Below are 25750 nucleotides of genomic sequence, written 5' to 3'. Positions count from 1 at the left end.
TAAGGAGATGAAGGACTGTTAAGAAACCAGAATAGAAAATATTTGTCTTCTTACTACATAGTAAAGAATTTAGCAGAAATTTCCTAGTCATAGACAGAAGCCAAGTGAACTCATCTTACCCCATGGCATAGGGTTATTATAACTGAATTGTGTCATTTGAAATGCTATTCTGGTTGAATTTTTAAAGTATTACAAATAATAAACCTTACAAATACCTTATCTTTTATTGGAATACCACAGGACTAATAATTCTTCACAGGAACATTTTTGTAATTAGGTATTAAAAACAATCATTTATAGCACAGCAAAGTTTACACTATATGATTAGCAATGTGATAAATTATTGTTTAAAAAGTGCTTGGAGTAATTGTAGTGCAAAGAATAAATCTAGGACTTTTGCTTTCAGCCAAGATGGAATAACAGGTACTATATTTATCCTCCCACCTACAGCAACTATAGAAACAGATGAAATAAATGAAACAATGGTTTTGAAAGTATTGGGCACCAGACAACAAAGGACAGTAATCCCCATGAGAAGGAAAACAAGCTGAGCCCAGCATACTACTTTGAGAGAATTTCTAGCACCATGGCACAGGAGGGAGGGAACCAAGGAGGAGCTGACTGACTCCTCTAAGTTGAGGAGACAGAGTTAAGAGTCTGAAAAGACAACAGCAACTAGAGTTCAGAAAACAGAGTAGCAGAGAAGAGAGAGTTGCACATAGAACTCTAGAGACCTGCAGAGAGTTTCTCTTCAGTAATCTGCAGAGTACTGATCAGCACATGCACGTAAGGAAACTACCTAATGATGGGGTAAGAACCACCCAAAACAATTAAAGGAAACTCAGAGCTCACAGAGGACTGGGAATAGCACCTGTTCCTACCTGTAATACTAGAAAACCCATGTTTCAGGGTCATTGGGTAAAGTACTCAGAAGGATCTTGACCAGTAGTAGGGAGTGATGAGCACTGGACTAAATGCTGTTTTTCCCATCTAACACACCTCAAAAGCAAAACCTGAAAGGGTCAAACTGCTCCCAAGTAACAACTGTGTCTTGGAACAAAGCCCAAGATTATGTATAGGAACACAAAAATATCTAGCATCCAATGAGGTAAAATTTACTATGTCTGGTGTCCCATCAAAAATGTCCAGTCATGCAATGAAGCAAGAAAATGTAATTCACAATGAAGAGAAATAATGATCAATCAAAACCTAACCAGAACTGATACAGATGTTAGAATTAACAGACAAGGACATTAAAATAGTTATTATAACTGTATTCAAAATGCTCAAGAAGTTAAAAGAAATATTGGCCATATTAAGTAGAGACATGGAAGTTATTTTTTAAAAGACCCAAATTGGACTTTTAGAGATGAAGACCACAGTGTCTGAAATGAAGATTAGACTGGAAGGGATTAATGGCATATTAGACACTTCAGAAGAAAAGATTAATGAACTTGGAGGCAATAGAAACTATCCAAAGTGAAACATAAGAGAGAAAAAAAAAAAAGAGCAACCTTCCCCCACCCCCCCAAAAGAACAGAACATTTGTGAACTCTGTGACAACTTCAGGTGGTCTAACATATATGTAACTGAGTTCCCTATAGGAAAAGAGGGAAGGAGACAGAAGAAGTACTTGACAAAAATATTTTGAGAAATGATGGCTGAAATTTTTCCAAATTTGATGAAAACTAGAAACCTACAGATCCAAGAAGCTCAAAAAACATGAAGAAAACTACACCAAGGCACATCATAATCAAATTGCTCAAAACAAATGGTAAAGAAAACATCTTAAAAGCAGCAGAGGGAAAAAAGACATTAAATACAGAATAGCAAAAGTAAGGATGACAGATTTTTCATTGTAATCAATGCAAGTGAAAAGAGTAGAATGATATCTTTCAGAGTACTGGAAGGAAAAGGAAAAAAAAAACTGTCCATCTAGAATCTGTACCCCACAGGATAACTTTCAAAAATGAAGGCAGCAGACTTTTTCAGAGAAACAAAAGCTGAAAGAATTTATCACTAGCATGTTTGTGTTGTAAGTAATGTCAAAGGAAGTCCTTAAGGCAGAAGAAAAATATACATAAAACTTTTATTATTTAAATCTCTTTAAAAGATAATTGACAGTTCAAACAAAAATAATAAGAGTAGTGTGGGGTTTTTAACATTTGAACAAGTAAAATGCATGACAGTAGTACAAAGGCCAGGAAGGGAGAAATGGAAGCATACGTCATTTGAAGGAAGATTGTGTGATAACTTAAAGAAGCATATTATAAATCCTAAGCAACCAATAAAATAACAAAACAACATGCCAATAAAAGAGATAAAATTGAATCATAAAAAAAATACTCAGTTAACACAGGAGGAGTCAGAGAATGAGGGAAAGGAACTAAGAACAGATGGCACAAATAAAAAACAAGTAGCAAAATGGTAGAATTGAACTCTGCCAAACCAATAATTTTATTAAATGTAAATGGTCTAAGCACCAGCATTAAATGCCAGAGATTGTCAGATTAGATTTTTTTAAAAAAACAAAAGGCCCAGTTATATGTTGCCTACAAGAAACACATTAAATATAAAGAAACAAGTAGTTTAAAAGAATAGGAATAGAAAAATGTATACTAGAAGCTAACACTAATCAAATAAAGATGGAGTAGCCATATTAATATCAGACAAAGTAGATTGCAGAGCAAAGGATATTTCCAGGAGTAAAAAGGTCATTTCATAGTAATAAAGGAGTAACTACTTCAAGAGAAAATAAAATCCTAAATATGTGTACATATCATAATAGGATTTTAAACTGCATGAAGCAAAAATCTATAGAATTGCAATAACAAACAGACAAATTTACAACTATAGTCAGAGATTTCAGGGCCCCTTCTCAATACTTGATAGAACCTACAGACAAAAAAATCAGAAAAGATATAGAAGACTTAAACAACACTCATTATACAACTTAACCTAATTGACATTTACAGAACACTCCAGCAACAGAATACACATCTTTTCAAGTGCATATGAAATATTTACTGAAAAAGACCATATCTTTGGACATAAGACAAGTTTCCATAATTTTAAAAGGATTACAATCTTACAAAGTTTGTTCTCTGACCACAACGGAATTAGATTAGAGAACAATAACAAAAAGATATCTGGAAACTTCCTCAAATATTTGTATGTTCACCATCACTATTCAATATTATGCTAGAGGTTCTAGCCAATGCAATAAATCAAGAAAAGCACATTGAAATCATCCAGATTGGAAAGGAAGTAAAATGTCTTTATTTACATATAACATATTCTTTTATGTTGAAAATTCTATGGAATGTACAAAAAAGGTTGGGGGGAGCTTTGAGAACTAATAAGCAACTTAAGCAAAGGTTTAGGATATAGATCAATACACAAAAATCAATTGCATTTATATGCTACCAATGAAAAATCAGTTTGAAATTTAAAAACAATACCATTTACAATGGCATCAGAAATGTTAATACTTAGGCATAAATCTGAAAAAGATGTCCAAGATATATACACTACTTTAAAACATTGCTGGGATCCTGCAAAGCAGATGTGCATTTTGGAACGTATCTGGGGAAAATGGATGATTTCTCTTGATCTTGTTGCTTAATCCAGACAAGGAAACGAAGAGGAGAAAGGATGTTCAGGTGTGGTTTCAAGATGGCGGTGTCTGCGGCAGTTGGTGCAGAGTAGCTGAGGTGGAAGAGGCAGCCACTGGGCCTCAGGCAGCTGGGAAACTTGTGGACCTTCCTCTCGCCATCTCTTAAGGGAGGACCGCAGCTGCTGGCCGGTCGTGGGGGGTGACCGCCACTTTGCCCCCGGCAGGAGAGGCTGCCTCATTTACAGGCAACAGCTTTGAAGTGTGGAGCAGGAAAAGAACTGTTTCTTAGCTGCAAAAGCGAGTCTCGAAACAGGGAACACGGCGCCAGGGCTGCTGTGGATGCAGACAGGATCCCGGAGGCCGGGGCCGCGCTGAAGGCGACAGGCTGCCCTATTCAGGATTCGAGGTTTCAGGCCGGCATTAAAGAAGATTCCTGGGAATGCCCGAGCTGCGCCACGACTGAACAGCCCGAGACGGCAGCGGCCGAGAACAGGGAAGGCGACAAACCAGAGGCAGAGAGTGAGCACCCGACCTGGCACAGCACTGTGAGTGACCCCTGGCCCAGCTCTGTTCGGGGGGCTGACGCCCACCCGGCTCCTGCCTGCACCACCAGGCCACTCACCGCCCTGGGGCTGCCTCCATTTTCCCAGGTGCTGGCAGCTCCGCCCGGCTTGGCTGTCACTGAGCCTTCCCACTTGCTTGGCCCGGAGCGGGGCTTTCCGGAGCCTGCGGGCCAGCCTCCCCTCCCACTCCCTCCACGGTTCTCTGGCAGGGCTGGTGGCGGGGGGCGTCCCCGGCCAGTGTTGGGAGGGCAAGGAGGTACGGGAGGGCCGACTGTCACTCCACCAGACCCTGGACTCCAGCCCCCGGTAAACTTCCTGTTACTGAGAGGCAGATACCATCTCTGCGGCCACCAGTTCGGAAAAAAGCCTAACGAATTTCTGGTTGGGAATAGTGTGGTAGGAGAGCTCCCAGGTCCACTTGAACCTGCCAGAGAGCTGGCTGCAGGCGAGCGCTAGATTCGGTCTATGCCGGGGGGATACAAAGGTGAACAAGACCCGAGAAAGATCTACACAGTGCTACAAAGGCACCCAGAGCAACCGGTCGTCTGTGCCTACCAGAAACCTGGTAGACTTCCTGGGTGAGGCGGTGCCCAGCAGGGTCTTGAAGGCCCAGCTGATAGACAAGGGGTGCAGAAGACACGCCCCAGACCAGCACAGTGCACACAGAGTGGGGAGATGTGCGGCCAGGGAGGCGGAGACTCGACAGAAACCACACACCCGGTGGGGTCGCCACTGCACGATCCAACAGCCTGGGCCAGAGCACACGGAACAGGGAGAAGTCCTGCACAGGAAGTGAAAGCTCAACAGAGATCACACACCCTGTGGTACGTGATCCACCAGCCCAGCAGAGTCCAAGCTGACCAGAAAGGTGGCTCCCCGGAGAAGCGCAAGACCCAAGGCAACCACACACACAAGGCACTAGAGGCCAACTGAGCAGTCACGGAGGGAGCCATACAAAAAAGGCAACCACAGCAACATCCTAGTTAGTCATTAGTCTCAAACCGGTGGACTGTGAAACCCCCTGCCACAATGAATAAACATCAAAAAAAAGATACCAGAAATACAAAAAATCAAGAAACTACACCACCAAAAGTTAATAAATCTCAAACTCTAGATCCGATAGAACAAGAAGGCCTTGAAATAACTGACAAGGAATTTCGAGTGGTAATTCTAAGGAAACTGAATGAGATACAAGAACTCAGCTAGACATCATGATGAAATGAGGAAAAGTGTACAGGATCGGAAAGAGGAAATGTACAAGGAAATCAATGTCCTGAAAAAAAATGTAGCAGAACTTGCTGAACTGAAGAAGTTATTCAGCGAAATAAAAAACACAACGGAGAGTTTAACCAGCAGGCTTTTCGAAGTTGAAGAGAGAACCTCTGAACTTGAAGATGGGCTGTTTGAAATAACACAAGCCAGACAAAAAGAAAGAAAAAAGAATCAAGGACATTAAAGAAAATCTGAGAGAGATATCAGACAACCTTAAGCGCTCAAATATCCGAGTAATGGGTATTCCAGAAGGGGAGGAAAATGGAGATTCCATTGAAAACATATTCAACAAAATAGTGGCAGAAAACTTCCCAGGTATAGGAAAAATCACAGATCTTCAGATCCAGGAAGCTCAACGATCTCCAAAGATATTCAACCCAAAAAGGCCTTCTCCAAGACAAGTCATAGTCAAATTGGCAAAACTCAGAGACAAAGAGAGAATCTTAAAAGCTGCAAGAGAGAAGCGTCAAATCACGTATAAGGGAGCCCCAATCAGGCTAACATCAGACTTTTCATCACAAACCCTAAAAGCTAGAAATGAATGGGATGATATTTTCAAAATACTAAAAGACAAAGATTGCCAGCCAAGAATACTCTACCCTGCAAGGCTATCCTTCCGAAATGAAGGGCAAATAGTATATTTCTCAGACAAACAAAAACTGTGGGAGTTTACTACCACACGACCACCCTTACAAGAAATCCTCAAGGGAGTACTGGGTTTGGTTCCTGAAAAATAACTACCACTGCCATAAAAACCCAAGAAAAATGAAAACCCACTAGTATAATAAAAATGGCATTCATGAAGAGAAAACAAGCAAACAAAAACACTATCTACAACCTAAGGAACCAACAAACACAGAAACCAAACAGTAAATCAGAAAGCAAGGAACAAAAGACACCTAAGACAACCAAACAACCAATAAAATGCTAGGAATAAATCAACACCTTTCAATAACAACTCTTAATGTAAAAGGCTTAAATTTCCCAATTAAAAGACACAGACTGGCTGACTGGATCTAAAAGGAGGACCCAACTATATGCTGCCTACAAGAGACCCACCTCACCTATAAGGATTCACACAGACTAAGAGTGAAAGGATGGAAAAAGATTTACCATGCCAACAGAAAAGAAAAACGAGCTGGAGTAGCTATTCTTATATCTGACAAAATAGACTTTAAACTAAAAACCATAAAAAGAGACAATGAGGGACACTACTTAATGATAAAAGTACTGATCCATCAAGAAGACATAACAATCATAAATATGTATGCACCCAATGTTGGAGCAGCCAGATTTATAAAACAAACTCTATTAGACCTAAAGAAGGAAATAGACACTAATACCATAATAGCAGGGGACCTGAACACCCCACTGTCAATATTAGACAGGTCATCTAGGCAAAGAATCAGTAGAGAAACACAAGATCTAAACAAGACTCTAGACCAATTGGAATTGGCAGATATCTACAGAACATTCCACCCAACAACCTCAGAATATTCATTCTTCTCATCAGCACATGGATCATTCTCCAGGATAGATCACATATTAGGTCACAAATCAAGTCTCAATAAATTCAAAAAAATTGGAATTATCCCATGTATCTTCTCAGACCACAATGGATTAAAACTGGAAATTGATAACAAACGAAACTCTGGAAACTATACAAACACATGGAAATTAAACAGCATTCTACTTAATGACATATGGGTCCAAGAAGAAATCAAGCAGGAAATCAAAAAATTTATTGAAACTAATGAAAACAATGATACATCATACCAAAACCTGTAGGATACTGCAAAAGCAGTATTGAGGGGAAAATTTATTGCATCAAATGCTCACTTAAATGCTTAGTTCCTAAGAACTAGAAAAACAAGAACAATCCAAACCTAAAGTAAGCAGACGGAAAGAAATCATTAAGATCCGAGCAGAACTGAATGAAATTGAAAACCAAAAAACAATTCAAAAGATCAACGAATCAAAAAGTTGCTTTTGAAAAGATAAATAAAATTGACAAACCATTAGCATGGCTAACAAAAAAAAGAAGAGAGAAGATTCAAATAACAAAAATTAGAAATGAAAAAGGCGATATTACAACTGATTCATCTGAAATACAAGGAATCATTCGAGACTACTATAAACAACTATACGCCAACAAGTTTGAAAATCTGGAGGAAATGGATAAATTTCTGGACACACACAAGCTCCCCAAACTGAACCATGAAGACGTAGAAAATCTGAACAGACCAATAACAATAAAGGAGATTGAAGCTGTAATCAGAAAGCTCCCAACAAAGAAAAGCCCAGGACCAGATGGATTCACAGCAGAATTTTACCAAACATTCAAAGAGGAATTGACACCGATTCTTTACAAACTATTCCAAAAGATTGAAACGGACGCAAATCTCCCAAACTCATTCTATGAAGCAAACATCATCCTGATACCAAAACCAGGTAAAGATATAACCAAAAAAGAAAACTACAGGCCCATATCCTTGATGAATATAGATGCAAAATTCCTCACTAAAGTACTAGCAAACAGAATACAGCAACACATACGTAAAATTTTTCATCACGATCAAGTGGGATTCATCCCAGGGATGCAAGGTTGGTTCAACATACGCAAATCAATAAATGTGATACACCATATTAATAAACTCAAACACAAGGACCATATGATCATCTCTATAGATGCTGAAAAAGCATTTGATAAAGTTCAGCACTCATTCATGACAAAGACCCTCTATAAATTAGGTTTAGAGGGAAAGTATCTCAACATAATTAAAGCCATATATGCCAAACCCACTGGAATATCATCCTGAATGGGCAAAAGCTGGAAGCTATTCCTTTAAGAACAGGAACTAGACAAGGATGCCCACTCTCACCACTCCTATTCAACATAGTGTTGGAAGTACTAGCCAGAGCAATCAGAGAAGAGAAGGAAATAAAGGGCATCCAGATTGGAAAAGATGAAGTCAAACTGTCCCTGTTTGCAGATGACATGATCCTATATATCGAACAGCCTAAAACCTCTACAAAAAAACTCTTGGACTTGATAAATGATTTCAGCACAGTAGCAGGATACAAAATCAACACACAAAAATCAGTAGCATTTCTTTTCTCCAATAGTGAACAAGCAGATCGAGAAATCAAGAAAGCCTGCCCATTTACAATAGCCACCAAAAAAATAAAATACTTAGGAATTGAGTTAACCAAGGAGGTGAAAAATCTCTATAATGAGAACTACAAACCACTGCTGAGAGAAATTAGAGAGGATACACGAAGATGGAAAGATATCCCATGCTCTTGGATTGGTAGAATCAACATAGTGAAAATGTCCATACTACCCAAAGTGATATACAAATTCAATGCAATCCCCATCAAAATTCCAAAGACATTTTTCTCAGAAATGGAAAAAACCATCCAGACATTTATATGGAACAATAAAAGACCACGCATAGCCAAAGCAATGCTGAGCAAAAAAAATAAAGCTGGAGGCATAACACTACCTGACTTTAAGCTATACTACAAAGCTATAATAACCAAAACAGTATGGTACTGGCATAAAAACAGACACACTGACCAATGGAATAAAATAGAGAATCCAGAAATCAACCCACACACTTACTGCCACCTGATCTTTGACAAAGGCACCAAGCCTATTCACTGGGGAAGGGACTGCCTCTTCAGCAAATGGTGCTGGGATAACTGGATATCCATATGCAGGAGAATGAAACTAGATCCATACCTCTCACCGTATACTAAAATCAACTCAAAGTGGATTAAGGATTTAAATATACACCCTGAGACAATAAAACTTCTTAAAGAAAACATAGGAGAAACACTTCAGGAAATAGGACTGGGCACAGACTTCATGAATACGACCCCAAAAGCACGGGCAACCAAAGGAAAAATAAACAAATGGGATTATATCAAACTAAAAAGCTTCTGCACAGCAAAAGAAACAATTAAAAGAGTTAAAAGACAACCAACAGAGTGGGAGAAAATATTTGCAAAATATACATCTGACAAAGGATTAATATCCAGAATATATAAGGAACGCAAACAACTTTACAAGAAGAAAGCAAGCAACCCAATTAAAAAATGGGCAAAAGAGCTAAGTAGGCATTTCTCTAAGGAAGATATACAAATGGCCAACAGACATATGAAAAAATGCTCAACATCACTCAGCATCCGGGAAATGCAAATCAAAACCACATTGAGATACCATCTAACCCCCGTTAGGATGGCTAAAATCCAAAAGACTCTGAACGATAAATGCTGGCGAGGTTGCGGAGAAAAAGGAACTCTCATACATTGTTGGTGGGACTGCAAAATGGTGCAACCTCTATGGAAAATGGTATGGAGGTTCCTCAAACAATTGCAGATAGATCTACCATACGACCCAGCTATCCCACTGTTGGGAATATACCCAGAGGAATGGAAATCATCAAGTCAAAAGTATACCTGTTCCCCAATGTTTATCGCAGCACTCTTTACAATAGCCAAGAGTTGGAACCAGCCCAAATGCCCATCATCAGATGAGTGGATACGGAAAATGTGGTACATCTACACAATGGAATACTACTCAGCTATAAAAACGAATGAAATACTGCCATTTGCAACAACATGGATGGACCTTGAGAGAATTATATTAAGTGAAACAAGTCAGGCACAGAAAGAGAAATATCACATGTTCTCACTTATTGGTGGGAGCCAAAAATTAATACATAAATTCACACACGCACACACACAAAAACGGGGGGGAGGAAGATATAACAACCACAATTACTTGAAGTTGATACGACAAGCAAACAGAAAGGACATTGTTGTGGGGGAGGGGGAGGGAGAAGGGAGGGCGGTTTTGCTGATGGGGAGCAATAATCAGCCACAATGTATATCGACAAAATAAAATTTAAAAAAAGAAAAAAACATTGCTGGGAAAAATTAAAGGTGATCTAAATAAGTAAAGAAAGGTATTGTGCTCATGGGTCAGAAGATTCAATATTGTTAACATGATAGGTGTTCCCAAATTGATCAATAGATTCAGTATAATCCCAGTAAAAATCCCAGCAGACTATTTTGTAGAAATTGGCAAGCTAATTCTAACATATATATGGAAATGCAAAGGATGAAAATAACTTTGAAAAAGAGAAGATAAAGACATTGTGGCAGTGGAATAAAGATAAATAGATAAATAGAAAAAGACAGTTCATAAATAAATCCACACATATACAGACAATTGATTTTCAATAAAGGTGCAAAGGCAATTCAGTAGAGAAAAGATAGTCTTTTTGACAATGGTGCTGGTATGATTTGTGCTGGTATAGTATGGTATACAAAAATTAACTCAAAATGCACCATAGGCCTAAATGTAAGAGTTAAAAAATAAAACTTCTGGCAGAAAACACAGGGAAAAAAAAAAGAAAACTTGTGACCTTGATTTAGGCAAAGTTTTTTTTAGATAATGACACCAAAAGCACAATCCATAAAAGAAAAAAATTGAAGAAATTGGTAAAGGGCAACAAAAAATGATTACATTGTGTAATGTTGACTATACTAATTATCCTGATTTGAGCATCACATATTACACACAGGTATTGATATTCAACACTTTACCCCATAGATATGACAATCAATTATCTTTCAGTAATTTTTTTTTAAAAGAAGAAAAAAATTGATAAATTGAACTTCAAATGAAGACTTTCTGCTCTTTGAAAACACCATTAAGAAAATAAAAGACAAGCTACAGATTGGGAAAAAATATTTATAAATCTCATATCTAATAAAGGACTTTTATTCAAAATATATAAAGAATATCAAAACTCAATAATAAGGAAACAAACAACGCAATTAAAAATGGACAAAAAATCCGAGTAGACATTTCTCTAAAGAAGATATACATACAGATGGCAAATAAACATGTGAAGGATGCTCAGTACCTCTGATCATTAGAGAAAGCAAATAAAAATAACAAAGAAATATGATGGTATACCTTCTAGAATGGCCAAAATTACAGAGACTGACCATACCAAATGCTGGCAAGGATGTGAAAGAACTGGATCTCTCAAATACTGGTGGTGGAAATGCAAAATGGTACAACCACTTTAGAAAACAGTGTGTTTTCTTTAAAAGCTAAACTTACGCATACCATACAATTCATCCATTCTATTCATAGGGATTTACCTAAGAGAAATGAAAGCATATGTTCAGACAGAGTCTTATACACTAATGTTCATAGTGGCTTTATTTGTAATAGCCAAAAACTAGAAACAACCCAAATGTCCATCAGTAGATGAATAGATAAAAATTGTGCTATATCCATATAATAGAACACTACTGAGCAATAAAGGAACAAAATTTTGATACATGCAAAACATGGATGAATGGCAAAGTAATAAAGCTAAGTAAAAGAAGCCAGACATAAAAGAATACATACTGTACAATTCCATTTATATAAAACTTTAGAAAATGCAAATTAATATATAGCATTAGAAAGTTGATCGTTGGTTGTAAGGGGGTGGGGCACAGAGAGGTACAAGGGAGGAACTATTAAGGGGCTTAAGGGGACTTTTGGTGGTGATGGATATGTTCACTATCTTGATAGTGATGATGATTTCACAGTTGCATACATACATCAAAACAACAAATTGCAAAGTTCATTGTATGTTAAAGCTGTTTTAAAAATAAATAAGAATAAAGCCAAAAAGAAAGTAGGACTCATTACTGGAATTCATACTAGTAATAAACATTACTACAAAACTATATTAGGTAAATTATTTACAGATAGTGTATTTTAAAATACCTCAATGGATACTTTTTAAAGCAAAGAGCCCTTTTGTAAAAGTAATCTTCACTATTAAATACATTTTTTTCATGACTCATATTGTGATATGTTGTGTGTCCTTGAAGAAGATGTGCATCAAGTCTGTTGGGATATGACAGCAGCACAATTCATCTTTCTGAGAGCCGAGCAACAATAGCATTGTGTTGGTTGTGCTTTGTCTTGAAGTCATAGAGGGCAGATGCAATAACTGGCTATATGTACTCCTTAGTGCACCTACAACTTAACTCACTTGTTAAATTATGTATAGTGATTAGATATTTACTCTACTTGGCGTCTTAACCAGATTTCAACTTAGGAACTTACATGTACTTCATCAAGACAGTATTACAAGGGACTGGCCGGTTAGCTCAGTTGGTTAGAACGTGGTGTTATAGCATGAAGGTCAAGGGTTCAGATCTGTGTACCAGTCAGCCACCCAAAAAAAAAAAAAAAAAACAGCATTACAAATACTTTTAAAACGATTCATTTCTTCTTAGCACAAATCTCAATTAGTACTTGAATTGGGATTGTTAATGTGAAAGCTTTTCAGCCTTCTAACGAAATCAAAACTACCAAGTTTTAAAGTACGTATGTGTTTTAAATGTTTTAAGTGTTCCATTAAAAGGTCTGGTTTTGTTCCCATGAGGTAAAAGAATGTACTAAGTGGAAAGGATAAAAGTCAACCATAGAACTTGACTTCCAGACATGTTTTCTGAGCTCACTGTGCTAAGTTCCTAAGTTGAAATTTGGTTAAGTTGCCAAGTAGAGTAAATATCTAATCACTATGTACAATTAGTACAAGTATGAATGTGCTGATTAGCAATTCTGCTCCTTTCTGCCCGGCTCATGGCAGCAGACCACGGGAACTGTGATATTCTTTCTCACTTTCTCTCTGCCTATGATAGCTATGGTGACTCAGCCTTTCTTCCTTTCAGGGTGTGAACGGCATGTCTGTGGATGAGAAGCCTGACTCCCCCATGTATGTGTATGAGTCCACAGTCCACTGCACCAACATCCTCCTGGGCCTCAATGACCAGCGGAAAAAGGATATTCTCTGTGACGTGACCTTGATCGTGGAGAGGAAGGAGTTCCGGGCCCACCGGGCTGTGCTGGCCGCATGCAGTGAATACTTCTGGCAGGCGCTGGTCGGACAGACAAAAAATGACTTGGTGGTCAGCTTGCCTGAGGAGGTACAGTAATTTAATTTGTTTCTGTGGTTGTTAGTGGAGGGTTATTGACTTATAGAAAACTGGCTGAGCAGAGTTAGAAGGTGTACCTTGTGCCATATCCTCACTGAGGGGCTCATGTTCAAACCATCCACATGTTAGGTTTGTGGCATAGCCAGTTTCTATTTGATACGCTTAAAGTCTCAGAGGCATGAATATGAACATCTTTCTTTCTTTCTTTCTTGGAACTGAATCTCACCTGTGGCTCAGTTACTCGTAGTTTCTAGTTCACTTACACTTCAGGTTTTGAGTAGTGCAACCTAAGTTTGGTACAGTCCTAGATGAGGGATCTGAATCACTGCTATGATTTCTATCTTTCAAATGGTTTAAGGATCGCTAGATTTCCCTTGAGAGTAAAAGAATGAAAGCATTCACAGCACTTTCCTTGCTTGGGGGAAAAATAAAAGCAACCACTAGTTTTCACAGTTAATGTAAGATTCTAAGAAGCATAAACTTGCTTTTCTCACCATTGTTGAAAATACCCTACTCGGGTTTCTTAATTGCTTCAGTGAGTCCAGTCGTTTCAGTAATCTAGGGACACCAGAAGCTGGACCTGCTCTGTACAGAGTTGGCATTCAGTTGGATGGCTTGAGCTGCCAGAACTCGAAGGATGGGCTTCACAATGGCAAACCATTTTAAAGTGGGCACTCTTTGAACTGTATTTGTAATTCCTCCTCTTCCATAACCCTGACTTCCCTTCATTTTCATGGGACTGAGGATAATACTGAGCAGCCTTAGGCTTTGTGGCTGGGCAGAATCATTCCTTATACACCACTAGCGCAGTGCACAACTCTAGGGCCACTACCAATAGTTGTGCAAGCTGCATACTGCACAGCTCCCAGGGGACAACTCCCATCCATAGTCTTTGTTAATAGAGCCCAAGAGTTGTGCAGTGTTCTACTGAGCAGCTCTGCACGGCGAACTTAGGAGAAACCAAAGACTCCATCACCCAGATGTAGGTGCTAATGATTGTACCCAGCATTAATTCCCAGGGATCACAAGCCCAGATGCCTTCAGAGGCCTGGCAGATGATATAAATGAGTAAAACAGGTTGTGGATAAGTCAGGTGATGGGACGAGCACCTGCTCCACCAAAAGTCATCCGAATTCAGCATAAAAATAAATAGGCAAACAAGATAAAAGGGGTGGAGGGGTCACCACATTCCAGTCCCTTGTTCAGCAACATCTGCTGTTATCCTGCACAGCAGGAGAGCGGCCAACTGATAACCATGAGGACTGCATAAGCCTTCAGCATTTTCACATTAATATCCTTTTTATGTACTACTCACCATAAAATTCTCCATTACTACTCCTCATACTAGTAGTAAGTAGATAGTTAAAAGATCCCAGTACTAGAAGCAAAAGTACGAATCAGTTGAAGATGATGTAACTGGGGCTGGGGTAAGGAGTGGAATATTATATACTGAGTAACATGGGAAGGCCCAGGAATGGCAGCTGTGGTGTGGCTGGGGGATCCTGAGCTGGATTTTCCTCCCCTGTAGTAATGGGGTTAGTCACAGTCAGATTGCCATGAGGATTAGTTGAGATGATAACTATAAAAGTTCTCAGCACAGTGCCTGTCCCCATGTAGGCATTTGTCAAACATAAGTCCCTTTCTTCTCTAGATGGGCAGCAAAAATGCCTTTCTTATTTACTGCAAGTCTAGAATTCTCTGGAAATATTTGGAAAACTTCCAATTATCCAAAATGGTCTTGGGGAAGGGGGTAGGGCTTACAGTTAATTTATTATCTGTTACCTGTTTGAAAACCATTTCACTTACATGTCTTTTTATTGATTTTCCAGAAAATTAGGCTAAATTAAAATATATTTACAAATGAAAATTATGCTTCATGTAATTTAGTCTCTCTGTTGGCCCCATCTTGCGAATCCCCGGACCGTAGTCCCTAAACCCAGACCTGTCCCCAGTTAGCACTGGGATTCCAGTCTAGTCACTTAATCTCTCTGAGCCCCAGTCTTTACTTATAAAAACCTCTAAAATTCTGAAGTCCTTGAATTATCAAAATACGATACCAAGACTGTAAAATGTAAAGGAAACCGGGATATAAATGTATATGACATAACCTTAAACTTTCTTCTTAGATCAAATCCCTGATACTTGCTTATTTCTGTGGTATTGGGTACTACTATTTCACCTTTTTGATTATATTCTAGTTAAGTGAGACTGTCTATGTTGATTTTCTTTCTTCCTAGCCCTGTAAGATGATTGTTGTTCATACATCATCTACATCCTCAAAACCATTAAAACATCTGCTTGCTCCTGTACCTGAAATCTTCACATGTAACTCAGTACTTCTTCCCCTGATGAACCATGAATTCATGTTGTCAGGAATGCAGCTAGCTCTGTGTATCTTGCTGATGGGGTGTGCAAGCCAGCCCCAGTGGCATTTTCCTCTGTGAGTCTCCAATGGTTTCTGAGGCCTCTTTTGAAGACCCACCCCCAGCGCCTGCCTGTGGGCCTATACACTGGGCATTGTTTTCCTCTGCTTGCTGTGTGCACACTGAAATATCCTTGCAGGTTCAATGGTAATTGCCACACTTAGTTCAGTGAATGACTTCACAGAATTTAAATTAAGTGGTAAATAAGCAAACACCCCAAACACTGGTTTGGGAAGTTGCTGCCTGGAACTAACTGGCATTTGGTTCCTATGATGTAAGAAAAAGCATTAGATTGGTTCCTTGGAAATCTTTAAACCTCATCATAATCCTGTCACTGAATTTAAATCAACTTCTGGCCTGTCCCCACCCTTGTTCACACTTGACCCACCTCTGCACTCCCCTGCCAGCCACCTGCTTGCCTCTCAGGGGACCAGAGCATGGCCAAGTCTGAACGGACCATGAAACTTCCAAATGCAAGCTGTCTGCCGCTCCTGTGCCCCCACCCCACAGTCCACCCAGCTCCCCTTCTCGGTCAATTTAGGCCAAACCCAGCTCTTGTCTCCAGAGGCTGTCCAGTCACACAGTTCTACCCCAAATCCTGTCTCCTTGTTGGCAACACCATTGCCAGCAAATAGAGCCCCTCACAGTGCCCAGCATGGCCTCTGAACTGAAAGGGGAGGAGACAAAAATAGAAGCTTCCTTCTAGAAGTCAAGAAATAATTAAATAGTCTTGCTTTATTTTCTAAAATGGAATGACAGATAGTCCCTAGGACTTACAGGACTCTTGAGTGTTTGCTCCCCTGTGAAAAACACAACCACCTGTGTGTGCCAGCAAATTGTAAGAGTCAGCCATTGTACTTAGTACTTTCATTACATAATAAAACAGACCATTTAATTCATAATGAGTAAGTGTTTTGTGCTGAGAGATGAAGAAAAGGTGGTTGGTGTGCCATGCATTGCAAGGCCGTTCTTCCACTGCTTATTAGGATTAAAGATGGCTCGGCGGACACTTCCTTCACTGTATCGTGGAGACCATTTCGGGCTGGTGCTGGCCATGGGAGTGGCATCACCATTGTGAGGTTCAGTCTTATGGAGCATCAGGTACAGCAGGCAGGAATGGATACGCTTCTTTAGGAGATGTGTGGCCCACAGTGGGTTCTACAAGCCCATCCTGTGAGGCCCTTGGCTCCTGCTCAAATGCTAGGACAAGAGCAGCTGTCAAGGGGTTACTGCCAAGGCTCCAACACCTTTCTTTGGCTTGTTTCCCATGCTTTTCACCCTCTAGAGAGAGGAAGGACATGTAGGAATGGCTACAGGGTGGAGTGACATGGCCCTTTCAGGGGCACCTTATGTTTTCTTAGGTACAAATATACTTCAGACTTCTGCCAGCTCGCACAGTCTGTCTTTTACTTTCTCTCTCTCAATGATCTGGGCCAAATCTCATTTTGTCAGTGCTGAACATAAAGAAAAACTGACCCAGAAGGATTCTGAAGAAAAGGCATTTGTTGTTAAGTCTTAACCGCAGGGTGCAGTAAAGAATATCCCTGCAGCAGTACTGCCAGGCACAGATGCCGGCAAGGAAATTATGGAATCTTCTTGTCTGGAAGTTTTTAGAAGATGTGAAAACTGTTAATGTAATGTCTCTGGGATGGTTTAGGTCCAGTTTTTTAAGGAATCAGTAAGACAGTCATGATTATCTTTGGACAGTCCTTTCAGTGTGTAATGCTACAGAAAGTACTTACTGCTACAGCACAGGATGCCAACAGCATTCTGAACCCGAGTGTGACAGTAGGGGAAGGTGGAGGTTTGGTGGGAAGTGGGTGAAGTCTTTGGGAAGTGGTATGACCAGGATGGAAAGGACAGAGTGCTCACTCCCCCCAGAAGACAGAGCCAGCCCTTTGACCTCACCCCTTCACCACCAAAATAAAACTCAGAAGGAGACACCACTACTCTGCGTGAAAAAGAGTAATAGGCAAATTTTAAGAACTGAAGAGCATCAGCCATGAGGGGCTGGGAAAATCACAGTCTGGACCTTGGCATCAGCTGTATGTGAGGTCACGAGCAAACCAGTCAACCTCTTTGGGCTTCCACTCTCTCACTCATTTATTCATTCATTCAACAAATATTTATTGAAGTCCTGCTGTAAACATGGAGACCATGTTCTAGGTGCTAAGTGAATCTAGCTTATATTCCAGTGGGGAGAAGGAGGAAAGAGAGAAAATTAGTAAATATCAAATGTACTTTGTCAGAAGTCATTGAAGAAAATAAAACAGAAGGGGGTTAGGGACTGTCAGGGTGTGGGTATTGCAATTTTAAGTAGAGTGGTCAAGAAAGGCTTGTTTGAAGGGGGTGACTTTTGAGAAAAGACCTGCAGGAGGTGAGGGAGCCAGCCATGCCGACCTCTGGAGGGAAAGTGAGCAAGGCAGAAGGAACAGCAAGGAACAGGCCCAAGGCTGGAGCGGGAATGGCATGTTTGACTCACAGTGACAGGGTGAGAAAGTAGAGCAGGACAAGACATGTTGGGAGGTGACCGGGCCGGACTGTGCGCCTTGGTGAACACTTGACCTTTCCTTCAAATGAGCTGACAGACCCTTGGAAGGTTTCACGGGAGAAGACCATTTTGACTGCTGTGTGAACATAGATTGAAAGAGGGCCCTTTTTTTTTTTTTTTTTTTTATTTATAAAGAATACTCATGAAATACAAAGCTAATTGTCACCCCTCGTGCCCGTGATGCGAGGGCCAGATTCATACCAGGGGCATACCCATTATCACAAATTACTTTTGTACCCCATGTCCCCACCCAATTATCCCCCAACTTCCCTCCGCCTCCGCCTTCCCCTCAACTCTACTCTGTAGCCCTAGGAATGTTCTCTCCCTCTGCAAGTCCAATGCACTGTGGTCTTTCTTTCCTTCCTTCTTTCTCTCTTAGCTCCCACATGAGTGAGAACATGTGGTATTTATCCCTCTGTGCTTTACTTATTTCGCTCAGCATAAGTTTCTCCAGGTTCATCCATGTTCTTGCCAATGGGAGTATTTCATTCTTTTTTATGGCAGAGTAGCATTCCATGGTGTATATATACCACAGTTTCTTATCCAATCATCTATTCATGGGCATTTAGGTTGGTTCCATATTTTGGCTATTGTAAACAGATTTTTTAAAAAGGGCTTATTGATTTTGTATATCTTTTTGAAAAACCAACTCTCCATCTATCTTTTGTATTGTTTTTTAAATTACTAAGTCATTTATTTCTGCTCTGCTCTATGTTATTTCTCTCTTTCTACTGATTTTGGGTTTGGTTCTTATTTTTCAGCTTCTTGAGGTGTAATGTTAGATTGTTTGTTTGAAGCCTTTCTTCTTTTTTGATGTAGGCATTTATTGCTATAAACCTCCCTCTTACAGTTGTTTTGCTGTATCCCATAGGTTCCGGTATGTTGTATTTTTTTTTTTTTTTTTAAATAAAATAAATGAGTCTCTCTCGTTGAAAAAAAAGAAAAGAAAGAAAGAGGGCAAGGGCAGAAGCAGGGAGGACACCGAAGAGGCTAAGGCAGTAACTCAGGCAGGACACAATAGCCTAGACAGGATGATAGCAGTGGTGTGGTGATTGGCATCAGATTCTGGTGGTATTTTGAAAGTAGAGCTTATGGGATTTTCTTAGGGTGGATATAAGCTGGGAGCAAAAGAAAGAAGTCACAGATAACTCCAAGGTTTGGGACCTGAGCTGTTGGAAGAATGGAGTTGTCATTGACTTAGACTAGTGAAGACTGGGAGGAGTAGGTGTAGGGGGACAGGGGGCAGGATTAGGAGTTACGTTTTGTATATATTAAGTTTGAGATGCCTGATCACATCTAAGTAGTGATGTCTAGTACACAGTTGTATATGTAGCACACGGCCAGAATTCATGGGAGAAGTCTAGCCTGGAGATAAAAGTTTTAATACTGGAGTACTGGAAATATTGAAAGCCATCAGGTTAGATACAATCACCAAGAAAGTAAGCGTAGATAGAAAAGAGGTCCCAGGATTGAGCCATGGAGCTTTCCAAAATTAAGAGGTCAGGGAGATGAAGGAAATCTAGCAAAGCAGACCAAGAAGGAGCAACAACTGAGGAAGGAGGAAAAGCATGAAAAAGTATAGTGAGCTGTAAGCCAGGGAAAGAAAGTATTTCAAGGAGAGAGTAATCAACTATGTCAAATGATGCCGAGAGTCAGCTAAGATGAAAGCTGAAAATTGGTGATCCAGCAATTTGGAGGCCATTTGTAATTTCATCAAGCACCTTCGGGGGAGCAGTAGGAGCAAAAAAACAATTTGATTGTGTTCTAGAGAGAATAGGGAGAGGAATTGGAGAAAACTAATATCGGCTATGTTTTTGAGGCCTTTCAAGTTAATGGGAGCAGAGAAGTGGACAATAGCTGGAAGGGAATGGTGTCAAAAGAGGTTTGATTTGGTTTTCTCTTTTAAGTAGGAGGCAATTCTGGCATGTTTGCCCTCTGTGGTGAAGATTACCAGTGTTCACCCACACCCACTTTTCCTCTTTTTCCCAGACACACAGGAAGACTGTATTTGCAATCAGGTGGACCATGTGACCAAATCTAGCCAGTGAAATGTGAGGTAAAGTAATGTGTCACTTCTGGTCTGAGGCAGTTGAAAGTAGCTATGGGTTCTTGCTCTTTCCCATCCTTTTAACTGGTATTAAAGAACTCCAAGATGGTGGAGCTGAAGCCCACATCCCTGAGTCACTGTTAGAGAAGAGCCAGTAAGAGAACCATCCAACTTTGACATGAATGAGAAATCAGTAATCATGACACATGAATTAAGCCATTAAGATTTGATGTTTTATTTGTTACCACAGCAGAGCCTAACCTACCCTGACTAATACCTGGGCTGATGGGAAAGTTCCAAACTAAGGAGAAAACTTGATGATACAGGAGACAGAAGTCCACAAGACTTCTTGAGTACACAAGAGAGGCTGGGACCTACTGACCAAATGGACAGACTCAACTTGGCAAGACACATCCTTACCTGAAAATGACGGAGTTGGACTGGATGGTCTCTCAGGTCCTAGCCTGCATTATAGGTTTATGGTCCCTGATCTTTGCTAAGTTCCTGCTGGAGAGAGAGAAAAAATACCTGGTTAAAAAGAGAGGAAAGATGTTTAGATTAAAAAGTAGGGAAAGGCCATGGAGATGGAAAGTAAACTGGTCAGGAAAAAAAAAGACCATAGGACTCCAGATGTAGAGCAAGCTCAATTCTCTTACTTGTTTTTGTGACTACTCCCTGACTGTTCAGAAAGGGTCTTACAGGCATTCACAGGCAATGAAGGTTAAAGAGCGGTAGTACCACTGGGCTATGTGATAACCTAGAGCATCGGTGGATTATAGAAGATGCAGGTCGTGGCTCTTTAACTGTTTCAGAAGGTATTAGGATTTTGAGAAAATAATTTCACATTTAATGGCCTCCATTTGAATATGAATATGCAGAGAATAACCATACTAGTTACCAGCTTGACTTGCAGGGCTGCTGTTGAGTTAATGAGATGTGATATGTTAAACTTCTTGGGAGGATGGTGCTATAGAAACAGGAGGTGGTGTTATTCCCATAAAAGGAAAGAACAGTCTTCTCTGATGAAATGGCTCTTACCTCAGAATCCTCATTAAAAGCTGTGGTGCAATTTTCCAAGTTGCATTAGTGAGACTTGGCAGCAGATGAAAAAAAAAAAAGAAAAGCAAATAAATAAGAAGTCAAAATATTCCACATAACGACTTACTGGCAAGTAAGAAGTTTTCAAGTCCTAGAATCGTGTTGATCATTTTGAAATGCCTAAAGGCACAACTTATTTATAGTAACACAAAGGTGACTTCCAGCCCTGAAATCTGGGCTTCAGTCTCAGATGGGGGTGCAATAAAGCGAAGCCGTGGAAAAGGGGAGCTGACACTATTTGATTCCCTCTCTGAAGGCTGCGGGATGATGCTGACACAGAGGGAGGGAAATCTAGTGTGAAAATAGCCACAGCAATAGCTAATTTTAAAACTGAGACACATAAGCTGTTTTCAAACCTCTTACATTTTTTAAATCCTGAGGCCAGTAAGTCCTATTTAAAGAAACATGCAGGAATGTGTTCCTCTTTTGGCACAGTAGTAGGAGTTGAGTAGACAAAAACCTAAGATATATCTAAAAATTATTTTTAAATGACCTGATTTCAAAGCCAGTTTTAAGGTTTCCTTTCACTGTACCCGTGTATTCCTATCTGATATAAGATGACCACAATAATCACTTTTTAATGAATTTTTAAGAAGGCCTTTGACGGTAAAGTTATTTGTATTACATTTTATAAAATTAGTTACCTTCATATCTATTCATTTTAAAACTCTTCTATTTATGAACAAAATGTCCTTTACATTTCTTTTTTTCCCTCCTAGTATGGTGTCTCTTAGCTATTTAAATTAAAATTAATAGTTGCTCTAGAGACAAAGTTCAGAGCTATAAAGTTCCTGACTTAATCAGTAATCATAACTATTATTTTGTCATAGTTAGTCTTAGAACCTGGGCCTTTAATGGGGCACATAATTAAACTTTTAATTCATAAGAGGTTAAATAGCACTTGGGAGGGTTTAAAAAAATTATTTCTATTTCTCATCCTGATTACTACCACCCCCACCCCCACCCCCACCCCCAAAAAAACTGTGATAAGGAGACATAATGGCTGTCAGCCAAAGGTATTGTAGGGCATGCCAACATGAGCTGGCAGCAAGCCATCGTCCAATTAGCATGGCTTCATCGTTGCAGAGTAATCACTCTTGCGTAGCTGGTTGAGTCACTCATGATGTAGTGGTACTTCACTTGAGCCAGTACTTCTTAGAACAGATTTCTTGTTCACTGTTATTACCTGTCCTACTTTCCCAATAAAGTACAGGACCACTTAGACTGAATGCTGAATGGAAGAGAAACATTGATTAGGTATCACATTTCTCTTTGCTTCCTGAAAACTGAGATTGCAATTAAACAGTGAAAGCATGGTGTGTTTAAGTGAGTTACAAGAAAATACAGTTTCCACACCAAAATACTCAGAGCTGAATCCAAGAGTCAGTTTTTGTTCTGTCTTTGGCAGCCTTAACATTTGGCACAAATTTGAGGATATCAATAAAGTTACCTAATAATCTTAATGGATTCACATTCCATTCACAAACTTGGAATATCACCAAGCTGCTTCAGGTTTCAACTCTATTGTTAGGGTGTTCACAACATTTCTGGTGCGTGTGCAGTTCTAAAAGCAGACAGCTTTTGAAAGAGGCCCTTCTTATGGTGAGAACACCTGGAATCCTGGTTGGACAAGCTGTAAGCCAGGAAATTGATTCAGGAATTTTTTAATGAAATGGATCATACCCAGGCATTGGAGTGTGATGCATGGTGACAGTAAAAAAAAAAAAAAAGAAGAAGAAGAAGAAAGAAAAGAAAAAAATGTTTTAAAGAAGCTGTTCTTAGAATTACAAGAAAGTAGAATAAAATCTTGGGCACTAATCAGTTAATACCTTTATATTTATATTCTTGTTTGTTCTGGTTCTTAACCAAATCATAGGCTACATAAAGGTTGGCTTGTTTTTGCTTTCAGGAATGGAGCAATTAAATAATAGCACTTTCGGTTTTCTAATGTCTTGGAAGTGTCTTTTTTTTCCCATTAACTTGGTGCACATAGAAGAATTCATCGCTTTGCCATAGACTCCTAAAATATGTTGACAGTCTCCCTAACTAATATTGGCACCACCTTCTCGCTACTTAGGGATGCAGTGAGCCTTACTGTCTGAGAAGGACTTCCGTGTGCAGCCTGGTGAAGGATGTTCATGAAAAACTTAATGCATGCGACACCCGGGGTGGTATGGAGCCAGGCCTCCACTGTGAGCACATTTTTTGACTGACTGACAGCAAAGAAAAATACTGGCAGCTGTTCCCAAACAAGTCAAAAAGTTGGCCCCGGTGGGTTGAAAAAAAATGCTGGGATTTAGCCAATGGAAGATTCCTAGGTTTAGAAAAAATCAAAGGAAGGATACAGAAGGTCACAATTATAGACCTCCAGCTTGTTGAAGTAACAATGATTTCATCTTATCTTTTGTTTTATAAAGGATAGTATTCAGTGTCATTGCTACTCATTTTTTCTTTATTTTTATTTCTAAGCCATCTTTTTTGTTCTATTGATTTCTCTAAATTTTATTTATTCTTTGTATGTGAAACCGAATGTCAGGTTACTCTCCCTAAAAGTGATATGTAGATGACATCATTACTGGAGGCAGCATTGGCAACCAGAACTGAGTAGAGCAGAGCAGGTCCCTGCAAGCCGTGCCCACACAACTGTGTGTGTCAGCCTATCTTGAGTGGCACAGGTCAGATTGGAAAGATGTGTATATCACTTCAGGTCTGTCTGGAGAGACCCTCCTGATGCCTCGTGAATTATCTGTTCTTCTTGTTTTATTAGTTACTAAAAGAGAAGGGCAAGGAAAGCAGGAAAGTTTCTAAAATGCCAGGAAAATGCTAACAGGTAGGGCCCCCATGAGTCTTGCTGTGTGAAGACATGCACTCTACTGCCGTGAGCGACATGTTGGTCTTTGCACTGTCATTCTTCTTTCCCACTGAACGCCCTAGACTATATGGGAATATTCTTTGTGCTTCTTATATCTGCCAAGTGGAGCTATAGTAGCCCAGGAATAGAGTTATGCTCCACAAGTAGGAAGGTGAAAAGATTAAAGACATGGAACACCAATAAATAAAATAAAAACATGGAACACCAAGACTCAAGGTAAGAAGGCATAGTTTTGAGAAATCAGGCATAGTTTTGAAACCCACTTTTTGTAGTGCTGGAGATTTGGGGGATGAGTTAAATCCATGAGATTTATAAGATGTTCATGTTGAGAAATGCAGTGATCTTTCAAAGTTCTGTTTAACAACATATCTCCATGCCCCCTATTTGAGGCTGTTACAGTAGATGTTGACCAGATGTTCTCATTCACGGACAAGAAGAAATAGCATCCCAAGTACACTTGAGGGATTCCAGGTACATTAAAGGGGGGAATTTTCTAACAAAACAAGACTCTAAACACTGGATTAAGGTACAAAAAAAATACAGAACTACCTTCAGAGGAATGTGTGTGTATGTGTACATGTTTTTAAAGCAGATATTCATCAGACAAGATACCTTACGTACAGCACTCCATAGAAGCAGAGGAATGGGTCCATTCATAGCACATAACCCTTTCATAGGTCACTTCTTTGGGAGACTAACTCATAAATGTAAAGCAGGGCCATCTCTTTCAAAGAACTTACAATACAGTTGAAGAATCAAAGCAAAACCATAGAAATCAAAGGTAAATAATTGAAGGGCATTTGTTATAGATGCCAAGTTGTATTGGCAGTTGTTTGTGCTGCAGAAGTTTATCTGGAGGGGAGAACAGGATGTTTCTTCCATCTCTCCCATGAAGTTGATACCACCTAAAACCAACACTCGCCGGATTGATAGGACTTTATTAGGGAACGAGTAGGGAGAGATCCTCCAGGAAAGGACACTGGCGAGGCAAAGGCCCAAAAAGAGGCACTCACAGGGCACAGACGAGCCAGCTTTGATCAGCATAAGTGGTAGATTTGGAAATATAATTTAAAATATGCTCAGATTACATAGGGACTTACTATGAAAGAATGAAATTTAGACAAAAGAGTTTGGACTTGATCAGGTAAGCAATAGGAATTCACTAAAACGTTGTGAGCCAAGTAGTGACATAATGAGAAACAATTTAAGGACTAGTTGTCTGGCAATGGAATGCATGGTGGATGGGAACAGCAGACTATTACAGAGAGCACAGCCAGGAGATGATG

General features: G+C 39.7%; 1 protein-coding gene across 1 annotated transcript in view; it reads left to right on the top strand.

The window, feature by feature from the left end:
* BACH2 (BTB domain and CNC homolog 2) overlaps positions 1-25750 on the top strand; it is a 355379-nt gene that overhangs the window by 265201 nt on the left and 64428 nt on the right. The window contains exon 4 of the mRNA XM_063097693.1: positions 13210-13464. Coding sequence (XP_062953763.1) covers positions 13222-13464 — 243 coding nt within the window. The 5' untranslated portion in view covers positions 13210-13221. The remainder of the gene's footprint in view (positions 1-13209; positions 13465-25750) is intronic.

Source organism: Cynocephalus volans, chromosome 5 (assembly GCF_027409185.1).
Source record: "Cynocephalus volans isolate mCynVol1 chromosome 5, mCynVol1.pri, whole genome shotgun sequence".
NCBI classification, from domain to species: Eukaryota; Metazoa; Chordata; class Mammalia; order Dermoptera; family Cynocephalidae; genus Cynocephalus; species Cynocephalus volans.
Note: the sequence above shows the minus strand (reverse complement) of the source record. Positions and strands in the feature narration are given on the sequence as shown.